Here is a 21103-nt window from a genome sequence, read left to right as displayed (position 1 = left end):
TGCCGGATGGTTCCATGGCTAGCTTATTTAGCAGAGGCAAGTTGGTAATACAGCAGGTTACTTCTCCAGCTGTTCGCCACAGAGATGACGCATTATCCTACCACTGTGCTGAAAAGGACAACCGTGATTGTGCTGGTGATCCTGACTGCATTTCCATGCAAGCGAGTATGGCCTGACCTGGTGAACTGCAAGAAAGAATCACAATAAAATTATCATTTAGATGAGCAAGTATGGTAACAAAAAAATCTCCTAGGGGAAATCCTGATAATTGTGTCCTGTTGGCTATTCTTTGAACAAGTTTTTGTATACTGTTGGTCTATAGCAGGAACGTTAACTGCTCAGTGCACTGCACCAATGGTAGAGATGAACAAACGAAACCGGTGCCCAGGCTCATAGCTGAAATATATTTAACTTATTTGTGTTTAACAACAAGAAGGAAAGCCCTATCATCACAGAACAGAAGGAAAAAACAAATCAAATCGGAAAAGAAAGCCTTTCGATCTTTTTTTCCCGATTTCAAGTAAGAGCCATAGAAACAGCAAATGGTGAAGATAAAATTGTTTCAGCTTTTATGCTTCGATCTTGGAATGTATTTGCGTGGTAACTAATATCCCATTTTATTTTTAACCTCACCTATCACTTACAACCTTCCATTTCTCAATGTTCAAGGCATCCATGCCAACATAGAGGAAGAAGAAGACCTCAGCAACAAACGCCAAGTAGCAAAAGCATGCCTGAAATGGTCGAGGAGAACCGCGATATAAGTAATGTGATAGCTACAGCAGAATTGGAAGTGAGAAACAGAATGAAAGAGATTTTGATTGAATTGCCAAAACACATTTCAGGAGATGTAACTCAGCAGACTTTGTTGTTATCCTTGAACTTTCAGCAGCATTATACCATGTGCAGTGAGGCATAATAATCCCACAAAAGAATACAGTGAGAATGGCGGAAAAACCAATATTTCTTGCATCACATGAGCTATCATGGAATTATGTAAACATGAAACAAACTTGAGGACATCATGAAAAGAAGTAAAACTACAATATTGGCAACAATCTGGAGATGAACTCAGATCTCATCCACTTGCAATTGAGCTGCTGTGGTTGATACTTTTTACAGCCCTAAACTTCTGTCTGTCATTGGAACCTGCCGAAGTAAAGCTTTTTGATAATTTCTGCGCTAAGTAGTCCAGTCTGCAGGAGTCAAAAAAGCGTGCAATGCACAAAACAGAATACACCGATGAATCACATGATATGCTTGAGATAAACAAATAGAGAAAGCTTCCTATATAGAGAGGGACAGGGTTACTAGAACTCCCAATATGGTGCTTGAGATAAACAAATATAGAAAGCTTCCTATATAGAGAGGGACAGGGTTACTAGAACTCCCAATATGGTGCTTGAGATAAACAAATATAGAAAATTTCCAAGAAACTCAACTGCAATGCTTGAGTTGATGAGAGATAGATCAGAGCTCTGGACTCCATGGAAGAACCTGGAGCGTAAAGGCGTCTCATCCTGGTTAAGAACCTGCAACAGAACAATTTTAAGTACTCTAATCACTTTTTTCGAAGTGAATTGCTTCAAAAGTTGTAATTTTACCGTATCTTCACCAGGAGTATCGTCACAACCCGAATCTTTGATCTGTGTAATAAGAATATCTCATCTACATTTAGTGTTAAGTTTCAGAATATATATAAATATTTCAACGTGTTTTAATATTCTTTAAAACCAATAAAATTAAATAACACTTTAAAAAAATTCTCATCATAAATAAAGCAAAATAAATAATTCATAATTTTTATTATATTATTAAAATCCAAATTTAATTAAAATAATATAATAATATATATTTAACACATCAAATCAAAAACTAAAAGCAAAAACTAAAAGGAAAGCATGAATACTTATCAAAGCTCACCTGCTAATAAAAACTAAAAACCTAGAATAATATTAAAAAAATAAAAAGATAAGTCCAACTAACTCAACGAAAGAATAATATTTAACATATATCTTGTATATTAATAGTTTGTAAATTACAATATAATATTCTACAACACCTTTAATGATTATTGAAATATAGATTTTAAAAAAATAAAAATTTATTTAAAAATTATTGAGAGATATATTTATTTTATGTTTTTATTTTGATTTTTTTATTCAAATTATTTGTTATTTTTGTTTTTTTATATCAAATCAATACACAAACTTTGTGTGTGTAGTAGATAAATTGATCATAAGTCTAGAATAGTATTTAAAGTGTGATAATAGTTATTTTTAAAAATATTTTTAATTTAAAAATCTATTAATGAAAATAAATTTTAAAATTATTTTTTATATCAATACATTAAAATAATTTAAAAAAATATAAAAAAATAAATTCCAAGTAAAAATAAATAAATAATATTTAAAAAATAACGAAACGTGATTTCTACGTATAAAAATTCAACTTGAAAAGTTTTTTATATCAATTTTTTTTAATTTTATTATCAGATATTTTTACATGTTTCCCATGTTGTTTTTAAATTAACCAAGCTGAATACTAAATAACAGTACTTAAATAATTCTCAATCCGCAGCAGAGCGCAGGACTACTTGTGTTTAACTAATCAAAGACAGTAATTGAATGCTAACGTTTTTTATCCTTCGTCACTCTGTTGAAGTCTTCTGGCTCTCATTGGATATCGGTTACAAAAAATATCAGACTAGAATGCTCTTCTAAAATCACAGATTGTCATCTCCTCCTCCTCTCAGAGAGGAGAGAGGAACAACAAAAGGAAATATAAAGAGCGTGCGCTTTTAATTTAACAAGAGACGTGTATATTCCCTCTCCCTCTCCCTCTGTGTTTAGGGTTTCTACTCTCACACTTTTCTTATTCTGTAATCAGTCTCTATTACCTGTACTTGCATTTTCGAGACCCACACATTCTTTTTTTTAATATAGAAAATTCGCTGATTTCTCTTCGAATTAAAGGTTATCTCATCGGTTAATTGTCTCTGCAGATTCGAGGTGAGTTTCTTTTCGAACTCTGATTTTTATTTCATCAGGCGTTTTCTTGAAATTAAATTTACGAATGCGATAATCAGGGTTGTGGAAATCAGATATGTAGGGGTTTTGTGGTACGTTATGGACGAATGGTTTCAATTTATGTGATCTTGCAATGTGTGTTTTTTGCACTCTAAGCTCTAATATGTGCTTTGTTTCGCAATTAATCTGGCCGAAGCCTATATTTGTTATCTTAAAGAAGTTAGATTATTTCTTAGTTTGTTATTGTGCAATTTTGTGGTTTTTTTTTTTGCAATGTAGGTAGAGATGAGTAAGTGCCTTTGTAAATGTGTAATCATTTCAATGGTTTTCGTTGATATATGTTATTAATTGAAGTGTATAGATACATAAATTGTATTTTAGGATCAATGGTATGCTCAATTGGAAATGGGAGAATGGCAGTCATGGCTAGGCTTCTGGTGACTGGGAGTTTGTCACAAAATATTGCAGGTAATCATTAGTCGTTAGTTCTATAATGTACTTCCATGAAGAAATTAACTTTTAATAGTAAATGGAATTAAATTTATATGCTCGGTGATATTTCATTTGCCCTTTTACTTTCCATTAAAGCTTCTTCTATTCATACCGGCTTAAATGTTTTGTAGAGGAGGTTAGCCAGCAGAAATTTGTCACTCGATATATTTGTAGAGAATTACATGAATCGGATGAACCAAATTTACTTGATGAAGAAGGTAAACTCCTAGCACTGCATTTATGTGGGGAAATCCCTGCCAATTTTTTTTTCTCTGCAGGGGGTACTAAGAATGTACATGGCATGCCAAATTAGGGATGTGCACAGTTTATGACCGTTTTGCATTGTCAAGTCTTGGTTGTGATGTTCTTCATTGATTTCCTGGTCAAATTCGTTGTTTTTCCATTGCACTCAATTTCGTTGTTATTTGATCATTTCTTTTTGCAGACATGCATGTTTTTGGTTTGATGCCTATGACTGACCCTTTGGACCTGGTAAGGTTTGGCATTTTGAACTTTTTAATGTTTATTTAACTATATTCTAGCTCATTGATTCTCCTTTCACATGCAATATACTGTTAATCCTTTGGTGTGCGTATGATATTTCTAAATTATTTTTCCTACCCTGTAATATCATTGTGAAGGTATGTTGCAATGCTTGTAAGAAGCCAGTGATGGCTAGCCAATATGCAGCCCATGCAGGTTTTGAGGTTTTCCCTTTTCAGTTTTTTCCTTTCCGCTTTCTTTCTTTCTAATTCTTGTAGCAGTTGTAACAGATGCGTGTTGACATATCTTATGTTTCAAATATTAGAGCTCCATGGAATGGATAAAAACATTTTAAAATGGTTGAAAAACACGAGAAACAATGACGTGGAATTTTTGTTTTGTTTTTAGGAATGATGTTGGCAAGTGTTTGTGTTTAATCAGGACCACTAAGTGCTTCATTCTTTCACTGTATTGATCATTGATATGGTTGTTGGATCATGCTGCTTGACAATATTTGCTGGTACAGATAATAATATGAAGTCATGAGCACCATAGACCAAGTATTAGTGTCTTGATCATCTTGGCACCTTTCAGTTATCAACATTATCTCCTCCATAATGCACTAGATGTGAGCATTATCAGTGTTTATCCCAATTTAAAAGAAAAAAAAATATACTGCATTGCTTGATTTGCACAAATGCAAGTTAGGACTTACTTTGGAGTCCATGTAGGCACTTTCCTCAATACTCCAAATAGCAATGAGTTTGTAACATGTTTCTTTACTTGGCTGAGTGGCTTAATCAGGGTGTAACATGTTTGTCATTGACATCAGATGATGAAATATCACAATCTCTGAATAGGTTTTTATTTGGAGTCTCTTCCAGATAGGTGCTATTCAACTTGAAAATAGTACTTTGGTCCAAACTGATGGTGCTAGCCAGCTGTTGTTTAATCTTGATGGGATGAATGTGTACTTTTAGGCATAGTTATGAACCCGGCCCGGCCTAGTGAGTTCACCTGGGACCCGAGTGGCTCAGGGCTATGGTCGGGTTTCAAATAGGCAAAATCCAGAATTGCAATTGGCCAAGTCAAACCCGGGTGATCCGGCATAACCCGGGTGAGACTAATATATATATTAACTTTTTGATGTGGGATAGCTATATATATAACCTACATCCACTATATATAGCCTACATTCATATGAAATGTTTCTTAACTTTTTCACGTGGGATACCTATATATAGCCTATATTCATATGAAATGTTTCTTAACTTTTTCATGTGGGATAGCTATATATATGGTCTGCTTTCACATGAAATGTTTCTTAACTTTTCCATGTGAAATATTAAATCTCAAACTTTTTTAAAAAAACTTTTCTCGAGTCATCTGTGTGACCCGGGACCCGGATCCTTGGACAGGTCAACCCCCGGGCCAAGTTTAATAACTATACTTTTTAGGAGTAACTGTTTCTTCATACCAGTACATATGTGTTATGGGGTAATTGATTGCCTACCTTCAATAGTTAGGTATAACCCTTCAAGTTTGGCGGTGCTAGTTCTTAACTGACTTAGGTTTCTTTCTCCTTGTATTCTTTGCAGAGCTTTGCAGGCTTTTAAACTCTGCTGAAGAAATGACCTTGGAGCTTGATGGCGGCACAGGATGCAGGAAACCTCCAAGGAAGGAGAGGAAAAAGTTATTAACTGCCTATTCTAGTATCCTTTGTTTTATTTTTCTTTTATTTTGAGACCTCAGTCAGTTTAAATCCGTATCCGGGGTTCATTCAGATGACTTTTTTTAATCTGGGGGTTGGGAGAACGTGGGGGTGGGGAGGGGGTTGTTGATATGCAAAGAGATGGTGGTTTTTCTCATTGATTGTTACAGATATGAACAAAGTTTGGTGCTTTGAGTTTTGCGGATGGTGTTACTCTTATTTCATTTTTTTATACAGGGTAATAGTTTAGTTCTTAACTTTGTTTAGACCAAGCTACATCAGTTGGGGAACGAGAAAGGTCTGAATTTATAGTTGCAGATGATTCTGTTGCATCAGAATCGCATTTGGATGGGCAACCTAGAGTGCCTTCTTGCTTCTCCCTGGATAAAAAAAGTAAGTTATCTTTGCTCTAAATTCTATCTTTATTTAATCTCTTCCCTTGCATATTTTATATAGAAAATCAAAGGGTAATCTTTTTGAGTATATGTTCTTTCAGCTGTAAGTAATTTGGGTATCGTTAACGGTCCTTGGTTAGCTGATAAGTTCTGTTTTAAGTGTTAGCTTGTACAAAAGTCTTTGATACTTGAAATAGCGTAGGACTGACATCTGGCTGTACAAGCTTGGAGGCCCTGGGCTGAAAAAAATTACCTTCTCTTGCATTCTTTCACAGACATTGGTCTGGGTTAACCTTGCTCTGGCCAAAGACCAGATAGGTTTGTTAGGTTTAAGGTAAGCACAGGCTACATAATCCTTGCTTGAACGAATCAAAGAATTTATCAGAAGGCAGAAACAGGGGATTCTATCGACGGGGCAAAAGCTTATTCAATAGCAGGGGATTTGAGGCTGCTCATCCCACTTCTTTCCTTCTTTTGAGTTGCCCTGTCCAGGTCTTATTGTGAAACAAAAACGCCGCCCCACCACAGCAATCCATTGTTTGAGGTGAACAAGTCCAAGGCTTTGGTCGTGAGCAAATGAGGGACCTGCTAAGCAGTTTCAATCCCTGTCATTTGCCCAGAAGGAGATATTCAAGAAGTTTCTTGCTTGTGTCCACCATCAAGAAAGAAAAATCTTTCTAAATTACTTCTAGTCACATCTCTTGGTTGGCATGTGAATGATTTCACATTCTCTAGAGTTGGGACAGTTGTTGGCCTCTTAATTTTAATTTTTGAGTCAGACTTGATATTTCCTTCTTTATTGCTCTACATTCAAACTATGAAAAATGGCTTTGCTGAGTTCTGTGACAAAACTTGATGTGAATTCATATTACTGTGGACTGCATTCTTGTTTCAATCTGTAACATTTTTCTTCTTCCAGGAAATTTTCTTGTTGTGTTGCACCTGCCTTGGTTAGTGGCCAGTCTTTGTTGAAATTGTGCTAAAAACTGGATGTGCTCCTTCATCTTTGACACAAGATTCTGTGTTCCATCTATTCCTGTCTGTACTGGGTCTAATGGCTAACCTTTGACGTAACTGCTGCTCAGTGCTTACGTGGTACTTTATTTGCATTAACCAATAAGATTACTTTGTACAGTGCTCAAGCATGGAATTATTGTTATTTGGTATAATGTCCATCAGCATTCGTTTGTTTGAAGACTATAGGTGTATTTTCTTATTTTCAGGTATCAGTGTCTCTGTAAAAGGTTGTGTAATTTCTTTTGTGAGAGAGGATAAAAGTCCTGTAATTACTTTTTTTAAGAGAGAAATCTGATAGTCCTCCCCTTTCTCCTCCATGAGATGCAAGATCTTTGGGTGAAACTTCTCTCTTGGGTAGTCTGATTGCATTCTGTAGTGCTGGTACTTGAGATTGGGTTAGTGAAGAAAGAACTTGGTAGATATGATCTGGAAACCACTCCTTTTCTACCAAGTTGCATCCCAGTGCTTTTCCTTCAAACAGAGGCTCTCTTGTATGATACTTTTGTAATAAAATTAATGAACCTAAGCTAGCTAGATTCACTTATTTTTCCTTACAAGGAATTCAACCCACTCCACCATGGATATTGTGGCAAAAGTCCTATATGGATGAGACAATGGTGGTTCTTCAGTCAAGTTGGATTATCCTTTTGTTGTTATTACATTTGAAATCTTAAGAGAGTGATGTTTTAATCTTGCTTCCTCCACAGAGGTTTGTGTTTGCAATAGACACGTATACACACTATCCTGTTTGAATTTATTTGATTTCTTGCTTTCCTTTGTTCGTTAGGAAATTCTGCTTCCGTAGATGTTGCATCAATGATGGATGGTGAAGGAGTGATTCCTGGGAATACAGACTACTCAGCATGTGTAATGCCACCTCCAACAAAACGCTATAAATTGTATGCTTTCTTTGTTATTTATGGCATGTGATTGCTTTAAATAGTGTTATCTGCATATCTTCATGCATCTTAAATATTGTCCATTATACAGTATGAATTTTGAATATCATATTCTGTGTTGGCTTTCTCATTATTTTTATTAATCTCCTTTCATCCTCTTTGTTGCCATTGCACTTATGTGCAATCATGTTCTCATATTATGCTGTCATGCTTAGAGACTTTTGTTTAGGAAATAGTGGTTACTAATTTTCTTAGAATTTGTATTGCCGAATAATTAAAAGGGTAGTGAGTTTTAGTGGCTGTACAATTATCTCTGGGTTCCTTTTCCATGCACCTTTATTCTGTACCTAAATGATAATGTGTCTAATCATGTTATTAGGTCAATACTTTTATTTTGCCCCTCAATCGAGAGTGCTTCTTTACTGAGTGCCCAAGTTGAGAGTGATGTGAAATTCAGACCCAATATTCTGTCAAAAATATTCAAGCATCTATATTAAACCATCCTCTGTGCCAGCTACCTATGACAATCTTGTGAACTTTGATGCTGGTTTCAATTCCATGATCCATTGTTTTTTGTTTGTGTAGCCTATCAACTGAGCACCGACTTCTATCAGATGATCCAGAAACAGCTTCTGGCTTAGCAAAAGTTACTAGCACTGTGGATCCATTTACCTGTAAGGCTAGATTTATTTTTCACTAACTTGTTCTCCTCTCTCTCTCTCTCTCTCTCTCTCTCTCTCTCCAATCACGAAACAAAACCACCCTTTTCTTTTGAAATTGTACTTTCAAAGAAATTTTGGCCTGACCATTGCACCTTCTTTGCACTCTAGTTACTGATTTGTCATACACTTGCTGTTCCCTGTCCATGTGAAGTTTGTGTCTGTCCAAGATATCTGGCAGGCTTGTGAATAAATGTGACCTTAGATTTTTTCAGTCTAATTTTTTTGGTACCAAATACATGTTTTAGACAAGTTGAATATCTATTTCTTTCCCTTACACCAGAGGAAAAGGAGTAGAGCAGAATGGAAACAAAGAATCTTAAATCTTTTCAACATTCAATTTACAACCAGAAAATGGAGTGTGGGATAGGTGGAAAAATTAGTTTATTGACATTCAAAACAGTGTTTTTATTTCCAACATGCCATCAATGATAACCATGCATTCACTTAGATGTTCATAACTCACCTGAGATGATCGGCCTGGATGTTTGTGCTGCTGTTGAATACATGATGTACTCAAGAAGATGTGTTTTTCGTCTATTGTCCTCGGGGAGATTTTCAAGCACGATCAAATTCAGGAAATGACATGCCTAATGATTGTGCTCGTCTCTAAATACCATGGGAGAGCCCATTAGCATTGCATGTGTACAAAAAAAGTATTCTTTTGTTGCATTTAGTGACCATCTTCTCTGTAACTTTTCTGTGAAGTTATCTGAACCTCTTTTTATTCTTCACTTTGGATTCTCTGCTTTCTCAATATTGGATAATGATCTGTGGTATTAAATCAGACATTCCAGTTCCCCTTGCTACCAAGGTTTATTACTCTCAAAGAAACACTCATCTACGGTCAGCAGTTGCTTATCTGCACCATGCAGCATCTTCTGAGGGGCTTCAGAATAACATGATGAGTTCAGGAATATCACAGGAAAGCATAATGCAACTACAGGCTTTGTCTCAGAGGGGTTCTTTCGATGCACAAACAGATGGCCTGACCAAAGAAAAGGTTTGTGTATGTATTGTTTCTTACTTTTGATGGCTCAACTTTTATTTGGCTGTTGTAAAGGGTCTTGTCTTCAAAATATAAGAGAAATGAGAGAATTGAGCTAGATTTTTACTTGCCAGTGCGCACGCATCATAGAGTTATTGATTTCTGAATTGTTGAAACCTACATTTTAATTTTTACATCTAGTGTTGTACTGAAGGTCAAGTTATATCAATGGAACCTGTAGTTTCATGCTAGAACTTGCGTTCAAGAAATTCATTTTGCTTCCGGATGCTTCAAGTTGCACACTCTGGAAGTTTTTCATGCCTTGACTTTAATAACTTTCCATAGCATTAGTTGCCAAATTATATTTTTGTTTAAATTATACCTTTTCACACTGCTGTAGTTAACATAAATTATATAATTGGAAGCTACTGACTTAATCCGTGTAAGGCAGAGAGATCCTTCTGTGCATCAACCAGATCAAATTCTCTCACAAAGCTCAGAGACGTGTGTGGATAAATCTGGAGGATGTCCACCATTGACTAACTTCTCAAATCAGTGTCCTGTTGATAACATTCAAATACCCCAGACTGCTTCAATTGGAATGCTCAGAAGCAAATATCTTCCAAAGCCATATTCTTTTGCAGGAAAGCCAGGTGGTCTACTAATTTCTTCTACTGTTACAAGCTCCATGTTTTTGAATCAGCTACTGACTAGGCATGATCTCAGTTAGTAAATGGAAAGTTATAGACAATTTCGTTAAAATTGCTAATCATAATTGAGCTTATTAATTAGTAGCCTGGCGTTTGTGTTCATGAATTATTACTGCATTAAAGCTGCAACAGTTTTTCAAGTTGTACGAATTTTTTATTTTCAGTGTTTAAGATTGTCTTGTTGTGCTATCATTACCATTGCAATGATGCTCACTTTGTCCAATGCATGTTTATATTTGTTTTCTCATTTCCTTTTCCATTTAACTGCCTGTAAAGTCCAAAGAAGATGGAGATAAAATTATCTACCTGGTGACAACTCTGTTTTTGCAGGTCAATCACTTGGAACCATGCAGCAACCAAGTGGAACTGTCCCTGTTTTGTAGAAGCCCATGCGGGGATTTTGGCTAGGCAAATATGTATTTAATACCAAATGTGAGGTTAGGATCCCTTTTTGAAACCACAAGCAAATCACCGCAATTGTTCATTCTAGCCTTCTGTGTCATACTTGACATCTGACTACTGTTTATACTTGAATAGAATTTTTTTTTAAAAAAAAATCTTCATAGTCACAGTTGTAGACTTGAAGTGCCTTGATAGTGCAAATTCACGTTGTTTCCTTCATCTTGGTCCTCCTGGATGTTTTTCACCTTGTGATGATGATTTTGTTCGTTTCTCTGAATCTCCTGAGGTTTCATGAGATCAAATGTTGCAAGTACATGTGCTTATCTGGGTTCCAAGATCCTGATGAGAGATGCTTATAGTTATCCAATCAGTGCCGTGTGAAATGAGGAGCCGCAAATTTTGTCCTGCCAGGAAATTCTTCTCGTGTCGTCAGTAAGTGATACAGGTAGTGATGGCAAATTGACTTTTGAATCATCTTCTAACTTGCTTCCCGGAATTCATCATATCTGATTTTTTGGGGGGAGGAATGGGGTTGATTTACAGTTAATAGTTTTAAAATTGACATTTTGTTACTGTACTACTCCACATCACACTCGAAAGGGGAGTGAGTGAAGGAAGTCTAGAACTGCAAAAAGACGTCGTTTTCGTGATGGCTATTGGAAGCTTGGTGAGGGGGAGGGGGCACTTGTTGCCTCAATTCAAAGAGAAATGAAGGAGTTTCTAACGAGCAGGATGCGGTAAGTTGATTCCAGCATATGCATATTATGGAGATGCAGTAGCAATGGACTAATTGCGATTAGCGAGAGATTTGGACAGCCTTGTGGATTTTCTGTGGGTAATCAGTAGTCTTAAGCCTTGCATAATTGTCAAGTCTTTTCTTGTTCACTATAAAATATCTGCTCATATTGATAGTGTGGCTGGCCACCATGGCCTACCACATCGCTGCAACTGGATGAATCATTGTCTTTTATGGAAGACTTTATCATCCGATGATGACGAAGATAGCTACTTTGCATACCAAGAGTTTTCTTTCTAGGTGAATTGCCCCCTTTGAACTGCAGCCACCCATATGCTAGAAAACCTTGTAATTTATGTGGAATAATAATAATAATAATAATAATAAACCTTGATAATGTCGTGCCCTATATAAAAAATATCGCACCTAGGAGATTAATATCCTGCCAACTCTGACACGCACTGGTCTGATGCATGTTGCCATGTACTTGAGCAATTAAGTGAAGGGTGGGCAAGGGAAGATGCACATGCTGGAGGTTGCTTTCAGCCTCTTTGATTCTCATACTGTTAATGTGTTCTAAAAGCCTCCAATTATTCTCCTCCTAAAGTGACAGTTTAACAGTAGAAAGAAAGAAGTCGTGTGCTATTAGGAAAAAGAAAAGCAAACATATGTTCTATGGACCGTGAATGAATTATATAATGAATGGATCTTCCTAGATGGACCTATGTGATTATATTGATGATATATTTGCCATTGGTGGGCAGCTTCCAAAAACTGTCATGTCTCCATAAAATTAAAATATTTATGAGACGACAGCTCCCTGACATGAGAGCCACGCGTGGATATAAATAAGAATCCTTATTTGTTTCTTATTTCGAGTGTGGGATATAACGAGGAAACTCTTCTTTTTTCCTTTTTTTTTAGTTGCAACTTACAGGGAACAATTTTCTTTTTCTACCATCTACGGACTAAATTATAAAATCATGTTAACTGTAATTTTCAGATCATAGATTTGCTTTATAAAAGTTATTCATTCGAGTTCCACAAACTTCAGAATTACTAGAAATTTATATAGTCATTAACTTTAAGACCCGTAAGATTAATCAAGATACATATAAGTTAATCTAAACATTCATGTTAATAAAAAAAATTCATGAGTATGTTCCATTCTTTTTCTATATGTTCAGTAGAAGGCTAGACGCCACGAGTCATTAAAGACAACCTGAGTAGACCTGATAGAAGGCATGGACTAAGGATAAAGCGGGTTAATTTAATATTTTTTTAGGAAAAAATCAATGATTTTAATTAGGTTATAAGTAAATGTCGCGTTAACCAGGTTAATTTCCTCTTGTTTTTTCTAAAACCTAGCTCGAGTTAGGATTCAAGATAATCGGATCATAGAGTTAATAAGAAAGTGGGTTGCTATTTATCACCATTTTATACGTCTATTTCCAAAAAAAGATAAAATATGCAGGGTATAAAGTAACAAGTAAGAAACTAAGATGATATAGTAAAAATTAGGCCCGATAGCATTTATGAGCAAATGTAACTCTCACACTTTGACATTTTTGTGCTTGCTTAGAACTATTTCATTATTGAAGAACCGAGCATACATGAGAGTAGAAGTTTTATTGAGATTCAATAATTGACACTTTATACATTGACATGACATACAATTATCATATTCAAGGCAATGCATAAACACCCCGTACTTTACTCATTCTTATCACAAGGCTTATTGTTCACTCGTAGCTAAATCAATCAGCGCTGCTTTGAATTTGAGAAAGGGCTTGGCGAGAAGACCAAGCTAGGTTCATCATCAATCACCAGATACTCGGTTGATTTTTATCCTATAAACTAGCATGTTGGAGCTTTGATTTGACGAGACAGATTTTATTAGCATTCAGTTAATACACTGTAAAATGGTAATCCCATCCTTCTTTTCGATGAATAATTTGGTCTGTCTGTCCTTGATGAACTTCCCTGAATCATGTCTTTAATTAAATTGAAAGGAAATTAATTCGATGTGTGATTCAGTTGGCTTGTGACTTCTTTTAACTTTCTTTAAAATTATATTATTTAACTATATTATTTTAGAATGATCTTGATATATTCAAATTAACCCGTCGTCTAACTCATGACCCGGACCGAATTAAATAACGTTGCTCTTTTCTTCCACAGGATTGGTTTTCCATGTCCCTGTATTTTCTATTTTTCTACAGGGTTTTGCTATTTATAAGCGTGTAAGAAACCATGGACGCATCGGTGGCTAGCTAGCTACCTGAACCTCTTGCCGGAGGAGAACAAAGTGATGACCCGCCAGGTATCAACAAGAAGATGCACTGGAACATAGAAATGTATGTTTTTGATGGAACAAAGCACAAGTTCAGTGATACAGTTAAAAAACGCAAACAAACAAACAAGAGCACACAGCCAGCCATGGACCTATGGACCTCTACCTTTCCTTGTTGGTTCCCAAACAAAACACAAGACAGGCTTGGTTTGTTTTTGTTCTATCCGCCCATCGACCGAGTCTACTGAGGGTGAGAGAGACGCAAATAGACAACCTCCGGTTGTTGTGGGACCCTAAGGTGATAGAATCCTTAGGATTGGATATTATGAGATATTTTTTTATGTGGAGCTTGGACCTGCTATTTTCCAACTCCCCGGCTATAATTGCCATAGAGGTTTTTTTTTTTTAATTATAGATGTTTGGGCTAATTTATAGGTATTTCGACTAATTTCTTGAGATTTTAAAGTTAATAATTATATAAGTTTCTAATGATCATGAGATTTATGACACTTAAATTAATAACATTTGAGAAACAAACTCAGGATCTGGGTAGTTTAACTATATCCTTAAAATTTATAATTACCATAGTTTTTATACCCATTAGAGGTGGACACCGGAAACTCTCCCGGTCAATAGTAAAAAAGAGTTAATTAAATTAAGTCATTAATTAATTTTTTTATTTTATAAAAAAATTTATATTATTTTTAAAAAATAAAATACAAAAATTAATGAATTTTGTTTTTGTTTTTTTTAACCGGTGGGATTGTAGATCAATTTAATTTTTTGATGGGATCATTTTTTTTTTTATAATTGAAACTTGGCTTATCTTAAACCTTGAATCTTCGGGGTTACGAATCAAACAGAGATAATTACTTGATACAAACGATTTAATGAAAGTTTTGATACCAACAGTCATTACTCAATTAGAGGTAAAAAAAAAAAGATTCAGTGTGTATGTCCAGTTTATTACTCAATTAGAAGAAAAAAAAAAGATTACTAATCTCATTACGAGAAAATTAATTCGAAAACAATCTAGATATTTGAAAAAAAATAAAAAGAAAGAGAAAGAGTAAATCACAGTACTTCTATGAAGTATCATAAAATTATAAAGATAATTAAGTTTGAAGATTTGACAGAAATCTTTTCTCATATTTAAAATGCCCTTGATTATAATATAAAAAATTAAATAAAAATATTTAAAAAGAAACTTAAAACAAAATTGATTAACAGTAAATACTGAAATTCGCAAATGTGACTCTACAAAGCTAGCCCATAAAGGATGGTTTCCTTTATTTTCATTTTTCTTGGACATCTTTGCATGGTATTCGACTGGTAAATATCCAAACTCATCCACAAAATTGAATCAAATTCCAACAAAAAAAAAAAAGGAATTTAAAACTCGTTCTTTTAGGGAATATGAATTCCTATTCCTTTTCTAAAACGTTTGGAAACGCTGAGCAATTCATATTTCTAAAAAATTCAAAAAATTTTTTATTAAAAATTATATTTAAACGAGTGAGTTTTTTAATATTGTTCATTCTCTATATTATTGTGGATAGGCTATATAAAATTTTATATTTTTCCAATTTGATTCTTAGTTTTTTTTTTGATGGTTTAGTTCTAATAAAAGACATTGATTTTGATTTCTTATAAAAAAAATATAATTAAAAAAAGAGGGACCGAAATGAAAAGGGCACAAAAAATAAGTAGCATGCCATAAGTTTTGCAAAAGATGCACTTTGATCCTTAAACTTTAAAAATCATGCAAATTATACGATTTCAGTATCTCAATATTTTTCCAATTCAATTTGATACAAAAATTTATTTTTATTATTTTTTTGTTCCTAGTTGAGAAAGAAAGAGAGGTCGTCAGATTCCGGTGATAGAGAGAGAAAAATATTTTCTGTGTCAAATTATTTCATTTGATAAAGAGAGTTCATACTTGGTGTTTTTTTACCTTTAAAGTTCATGAAAAAATAGATATGAATTTGGATTGATTTTTAAATTCAGGTTGATTTCAGTTTTTGGAGCGGTTTCTTAAAACTATAAATAGGCTTGTCATCCTATGGGTTTTATAAGTATTTTGGGTCAAATATAAGTTGAAAATAGGTTTTTAGATTAAAAAAAAAACTTAAACACTGATTTTCCAGCCCACACAATAGTTGAAATCTAGGCAAATCAAACCACGTGTCGTCTAATTTTTTTAAAAAAAACATTTGAGGCAGACGACATTTGCAAACAAAAAAAATTTAAGGGCCCCATCACGCTGGCTTGCCCTGACAAAATGGGTTAGGGGGATGGCTTGTCAAGCCCAACAGCGCTTGGCCTTTGCTTTTTTTTAAAAAAAAAAAAAAACATTAATGATTTTTTTATGGTTTTTTCTCTAAAAAGTTTTTAATTTATATTTAAATTAGTATTTCTTCTCTCTTTCATTTTATTTTGAGAGTCTCTTTTAAATGACAATTATTTTTTTAGTTATACATTTAAATTTGAAGAGTTTTTCTGATTCATCTATAATTTTTTTTTCTTTTGTATGGATGAACCTTATTTTTGAAAATAAAAAAATATTTTCATATAATATTTCTAATATGTGCAATCTTGCATGATGTTTTTTCCCCTTTTATTTTATTTGATAAATTTAATTTGGGTCTCTATTTGTATTATCAATTGCTTATATAAAAAAATTAATTTAACAAATACAATCGTGTAAATGTCTCGTAGTTTGAGATTAAATATCTTTATCTACATCTATCTCTTGATTTTTCAAGTTTTGTTCTTAAGTATCGTTAATGACTTTTTATTTATTTATTCGCACATATAATTCTCGATTTATTTGATTACATGTATGTATAATTTTTTTATTTGAAGTTAGATTTTTTAAACTACAAAAATGTGTTGAAAAACCTTGCATATACAATTTTTTTTATAAAAAATAAAAATAAATGACTCACGGCGAAGCGTAGGTCACATAACTAGTAACTGTACTAACACTCGTATTTATAGTTTTAAAACCTGATATAAGAATCGATGCAGCAGGACAAGACTATGATTATGAGTTGATATTGTTAATCTAAAAAAATCAAAATAATACTATTTTGATAAAAGAAAATATACAAAAAAAAATTAAAGAATTGATAACCAGGTAAGACCTAAATCGACAAGACCACCATGTCAACTTGAATTTTTAACAAAAGTCATTTATTTTTTTAATTTTTTTTTAAACTCATACTGGTTTTGATTCCGGATCAACAGAGTCCATGGTCAACTTCATAGCGTATACGGGTTTTAAAACGCTGCTTATATTTGACCGCGGAGACCCAGAAGCATAAAAAACACGCTTTTGCTTGTTGCCAGGTGATGTTGTAGGGAAATTTGATTTTGATTACCAAATGCACGTTAAAGCGTGGTCGAGTCCAGAAAGTCTCAACAACAGCAACAAATGCTAAAAATAAAAATTATATTAATAAATCGATGAATGTTTGGTTATAATTATATTTGTGTGTAGCCAAGTTTAAAATAAATATTAAATATTTGATTAATCTTATATTAGAATGTTGTTGAAAATTGATGATATCCTAAAAAATATAAGTGGTTTTAGAACAAGATTTATGTTCTAGATAATCGATTAATTTCTTAGTTCTAGCAATCCGATTTATTTTTCATTGTCAAAGTGATTGGTGATTAGTGTTTGATACCAGTAAAAGATTCTTTTTATGGATTTAGAGACTCTATAATGTTTAAGTAAATATTTTTTTAAAAAAAGTAAAATAATATTTTAGAGAAAGACTCTAAAAATAAATGTGTTATAAAGAAAGGAAATTAAAAACTTCTTTTTTTGAATAACCAATGGGTTTTTATAACCTATTTTTATTACCTTAATTTTCTAAATGAGGACCCAAAAGTCACCCTAACGATTGTATTCAAACCTTTTATATGATAAAAGATAAAATATTTTTGATTTAATTAGATAGAAAATATCTATGACTATGTGTGGGTTAAACACTTGGCCAAGCAGAACGTCGAATCTATATGTATTTGGGCTTGGTACTTAACTAAACTCGAGAATGTTAGGTTATCACTTTATCTCTAATTCTTCTATACAAGGATTCATAAAAATAAAACATGTCAATTAATTAAAAATCAAAATAACAAAACAAAACACAAGTAACTTATTTCTATCCCCCAGTATTGATATGAAGAAAGATGCATTGAAATTAACTAAAAGCTATAAACTTTTTTTTGTCATTTAATAAAAAAATCCCAACCAATAAAAATAAAATAGAAATATGCATAGCTTGTCAAAAAAAAATTCATGTTGAATGATTGTTTGGTGAGAAATTTTTTTTAAAAAAAAACTAAAACCCTTTAGGAAAACACAATAGCTCCACGTTCAAAAACATTGTTTACTGAAAATAGTTACTCCTCTATCTAAAAAAAAAATTAACACTAGATTTCAAAGGCATTAAAGTCCTTCCAACACTTGTGTATTTTCAAATTGACCGAAGATAATTAAATATTTTTTTATTTTTATTGCATAGTAAAATGACCAGAATACCTCTCGGATAAGAAAAATCAAACCCGCCATGAAAGGGTATTTTTGTATTTTCACAAAGTTTTTTTTTTTGGCTATTATAATCAAAGTTGAGGGGCACTTTGGTATTTTTTAAAATATGAAAATAAAAATAATTCAAATGAACAATGAAACTACAAAAATACCCTTAAAATAAATAAATAAAATTAAGTCCAAGATCAAGGGGTATTTTAGGATTTTCAGAATTTTTTTTTTATAATTAGAAAGTCAACCCAGTAGCAATTCTGTATTTATCTAAATACAAAAAAAAAAATAGATGGGCATGCGTGTGGCACACTCGAGAGCGTGGTGTGAGAGGCGCCCACGCCTTTCGGGCATTGTATGCGGCGCCTCCCAGTATCCAAAAATATCATTTTGTTGTACCAATAAAAGTTTTGTTGGTGCGACACGTGTCCTAGTTGGTAGTCGAGTTTAATGTCAGTAGGCCTTTATTCTTTTTTTCTTTTCTCTCTCTCCTTCCACAAAAATTATAGCTTGACTCTCTTGGTTGTGGATATTTTTATTTATTTTCAACTTTATCCTTCAATCCTAATTTATCAATTATATTTTCCAATGCGGTCCTCGTTATTTGAATTTCTATTTTTTATACCTGATGATTATTTTGTAAAAGTTTTAGTAGTTTTCAATTTTATCATTCAATTAAAATTAATGAAAATAACAATTTTATCCTTCAATCTCAATTTACCAAATATTATATTCTCAAATGTGGTTCTCGTTCTTTAAATTTTTAATATTTATGTTTGGTTATTTTATAAAATTTTAGTAGTTTTTAATTTTATCATTCAATTCAAATTGATAATATTACTAATAATATTATTTATTGAAAGATCTCTATGGGTATATAAGTATTTTAGAAAATATAGTTTTAACATTAATTTGTTTTTTTTTATATAATTGTAAATTAGAGGAGGGTATGACGTATGATTTACTTTAATGATTGACAAGTATGGTTAGAATTGTCACTTCCATTTTTCACGGATTTTCTCTCCCTCTTGTAAAAGTCATGGCCAGTGGCAACTTTCCTCCTTAAAATCATTATTTCTACAGAGAGAATAATCATTTCTATATTTGTTTTATTACAATAATCTTATGAAAATCTGAAATCAAATTACTACTATATATATATATATATATATTATCACCAATGTTCTTTTCGTAACTCATTGAAAAAATATATATCAATATCCTATACAATTTATATAATTAAAAAATCTTTTTAAAAAATAGTTCTATCTTGATGTTTTTTTTTTAAAAAAATAGTTCACTCTATAAGTGAACATTTGGATGAAATATAAGATTCAAAATTTAATATCTAAAACTATAGTTTTTAAATCTAATATAAGAATGAACTCAGAACAAGATTGAATCACAGAGTTAATTAATATTAGTTTTTTTTTTTGAAAAAAAAAAGAAAAAAGAAAAAAGAGTCCACGATGGAGTTGGAAGAATATAACAACAAAATCCAAACCCAAAATCTAAAATAATTATCATTAAATGTGGCACCAATTTTATGAGGAGAATTTTATATAGAAATTCACACGAAAGAAAGACACCTTCCATTCATTTTTTTTTTGAGACCTTCCATATATTCAGAATTACACGTGCCACAGACAGACCTCTATCTCTATCCCTACGTGTAAGATTTGAAGATTTTCACAATTAAAGGAAAAATTAAAATTCGTTCATATTGTACTATTAATACTTCCAAAAGTTTTTGCATAACTAACTGGGAGTGCGATTGCATTTCAAATAATTTTTCGTGTTAAAATATATTAAAATAATATTTTTTTTATTTTAAAAAAATTATTTTTGACATCAAAATAATTTGAAAACACGAAAAACATATTAATTTGAAGTAAATAAAAAAATAAAAAAGTTTCAAATTTTTTCAAAAACACTTTTGAAATACGAAAACAAATAACTTTGTTGATTCTTATCTATTCATGATGGGAAAAATTACTTTTTTAAAAAGAACTTCTTTTAAATTCATGAGATTTTCTTAGTGCAAGAACAAATTCTAAAATGATCTTTAATAAAATTAATATTAATTTATCATAAATGATAACTATATTCTTTAACATACATGTCTGTATTATTATTATTATTGTTGTTGTTATTATTGTTGTAGTACAACAATTCCGTTATTGTCATTCAATAATTATGAAAACAAAGTATTTTTTAATGTCTCAATATTAATTTTTAAATTTAATAATTTAAATTATATAAGAAAAATAAAATACAATAAATTAAATCGTTATCATTTTATTATATATTAAATTACTCAATTTTAATTTAATGAATATTGAATAAATACAAAAGAATTTTTAAAACACAAATCAATTTGGTAGGTTAATTTAACTGCCGGCGGGTTGATTCGAACTCAACTAACCTAATCCTAATATATATATATATATATATATATATATATATATATATATATATATTATAATTAAAATAATATTATTTTAATTTTTTATTAGCCCGGCCATGTTTTAAAACTACGATACCAATACATATCCTCCTTCCTCCTTCAATTAAAGTCTAAAAAAGTCCCAATTATTAGTATCAAGAAGCAAATTTCATATAAGGTCAGTACCATATTAGAAAAAAAAAGGAAAAAAAGAAAAAGAAAAGGAAA

At 32.3% G+C, this 21103-nt stretch overlaps 1 protein-coding gene and 1 long non-coding RNA gene across 10 annotated transcripts; one reads left to right on the top strand and one right to left on the bottom strand.

The window, feature by feature from the left end:
- Positions 1–281: 281 nt before the first annotated feature.
- LOC112328307 (uncharacterized) lies at positions 282–1662 on the bottom strand. Its single transcript, XR_002983046.2, has 3 exons — positions 1605–1662; positions 1443–1532; positions 282–1196 (listed from the first exon to the last, which is right to left on the bottom strand). It is a non-coding gene; the product is annotated as an uncharacterized LOC112328307 (long non-coding RNA).
- A 919-nt stretch (positions 1663–2581) lies between these two features.
- On the top strand, positions 2582–11064 carry LOC7469084 (uncharacterized). 9 transcript variants are annotated; one of them, XM_024607752.2, is made up of 12 exons: positions 2582–2819; positions 2946–3011; positions 3391–3497; positions 3653–3739; positions 3967–4013; positions 4163–4220; positions 5603–5716; positions 5983–6108; positions 7915–8026; positions 8612–8700; positions 9534–9748; positions 10185–11064. In XM_024607752.2, exons 3-12 carry the CDS (start codon positions 3416–3418, stop codon positions 10461–10463), a joined length of 1209 nt encoding a protein of 402 aa, XP_024463520.2. In that variant the 5' UTR covers positions 2582–2819; positions 2946–3011; positions 3391–3415; the 3' UTR covers positions 10464–11064. The 9 variants fall into 9 exon arrangements, with proteins under 9 accessions (XP_024463520.2, XP_024463518.2, XP_024463519.2 ...); XM_024607751.2 differs by having other exon boundaries at positions 2583–2819; positions 3411–3497; XM_024607750.2 differs by having other exon boundaries at positions 2582–3011.
- Positions 11065–21103: the final 10039 nt, after the last annotated feature.

This window comes from Populus trichocarpa, chromosome 8, assembly GCF_000002775.5.
Source record: "Populus trichocarpa isolate Nisqually-1 chromosome 8, P.trichocarpa_v4.1, whole genome shotgun sequence".
Taxonomy (NCBI): domain Eukaryota; kingdom Viridiplantae; phylum Streptophyta; class Magnoliopsida; order Malpighiales; family Salicaceae; genus Populus; species Populus trichocarpa.
Note: the sequence above shows the minus strand (reverse complement) of the source record. Positions and strands in the feature narration are given on the sequence as shown.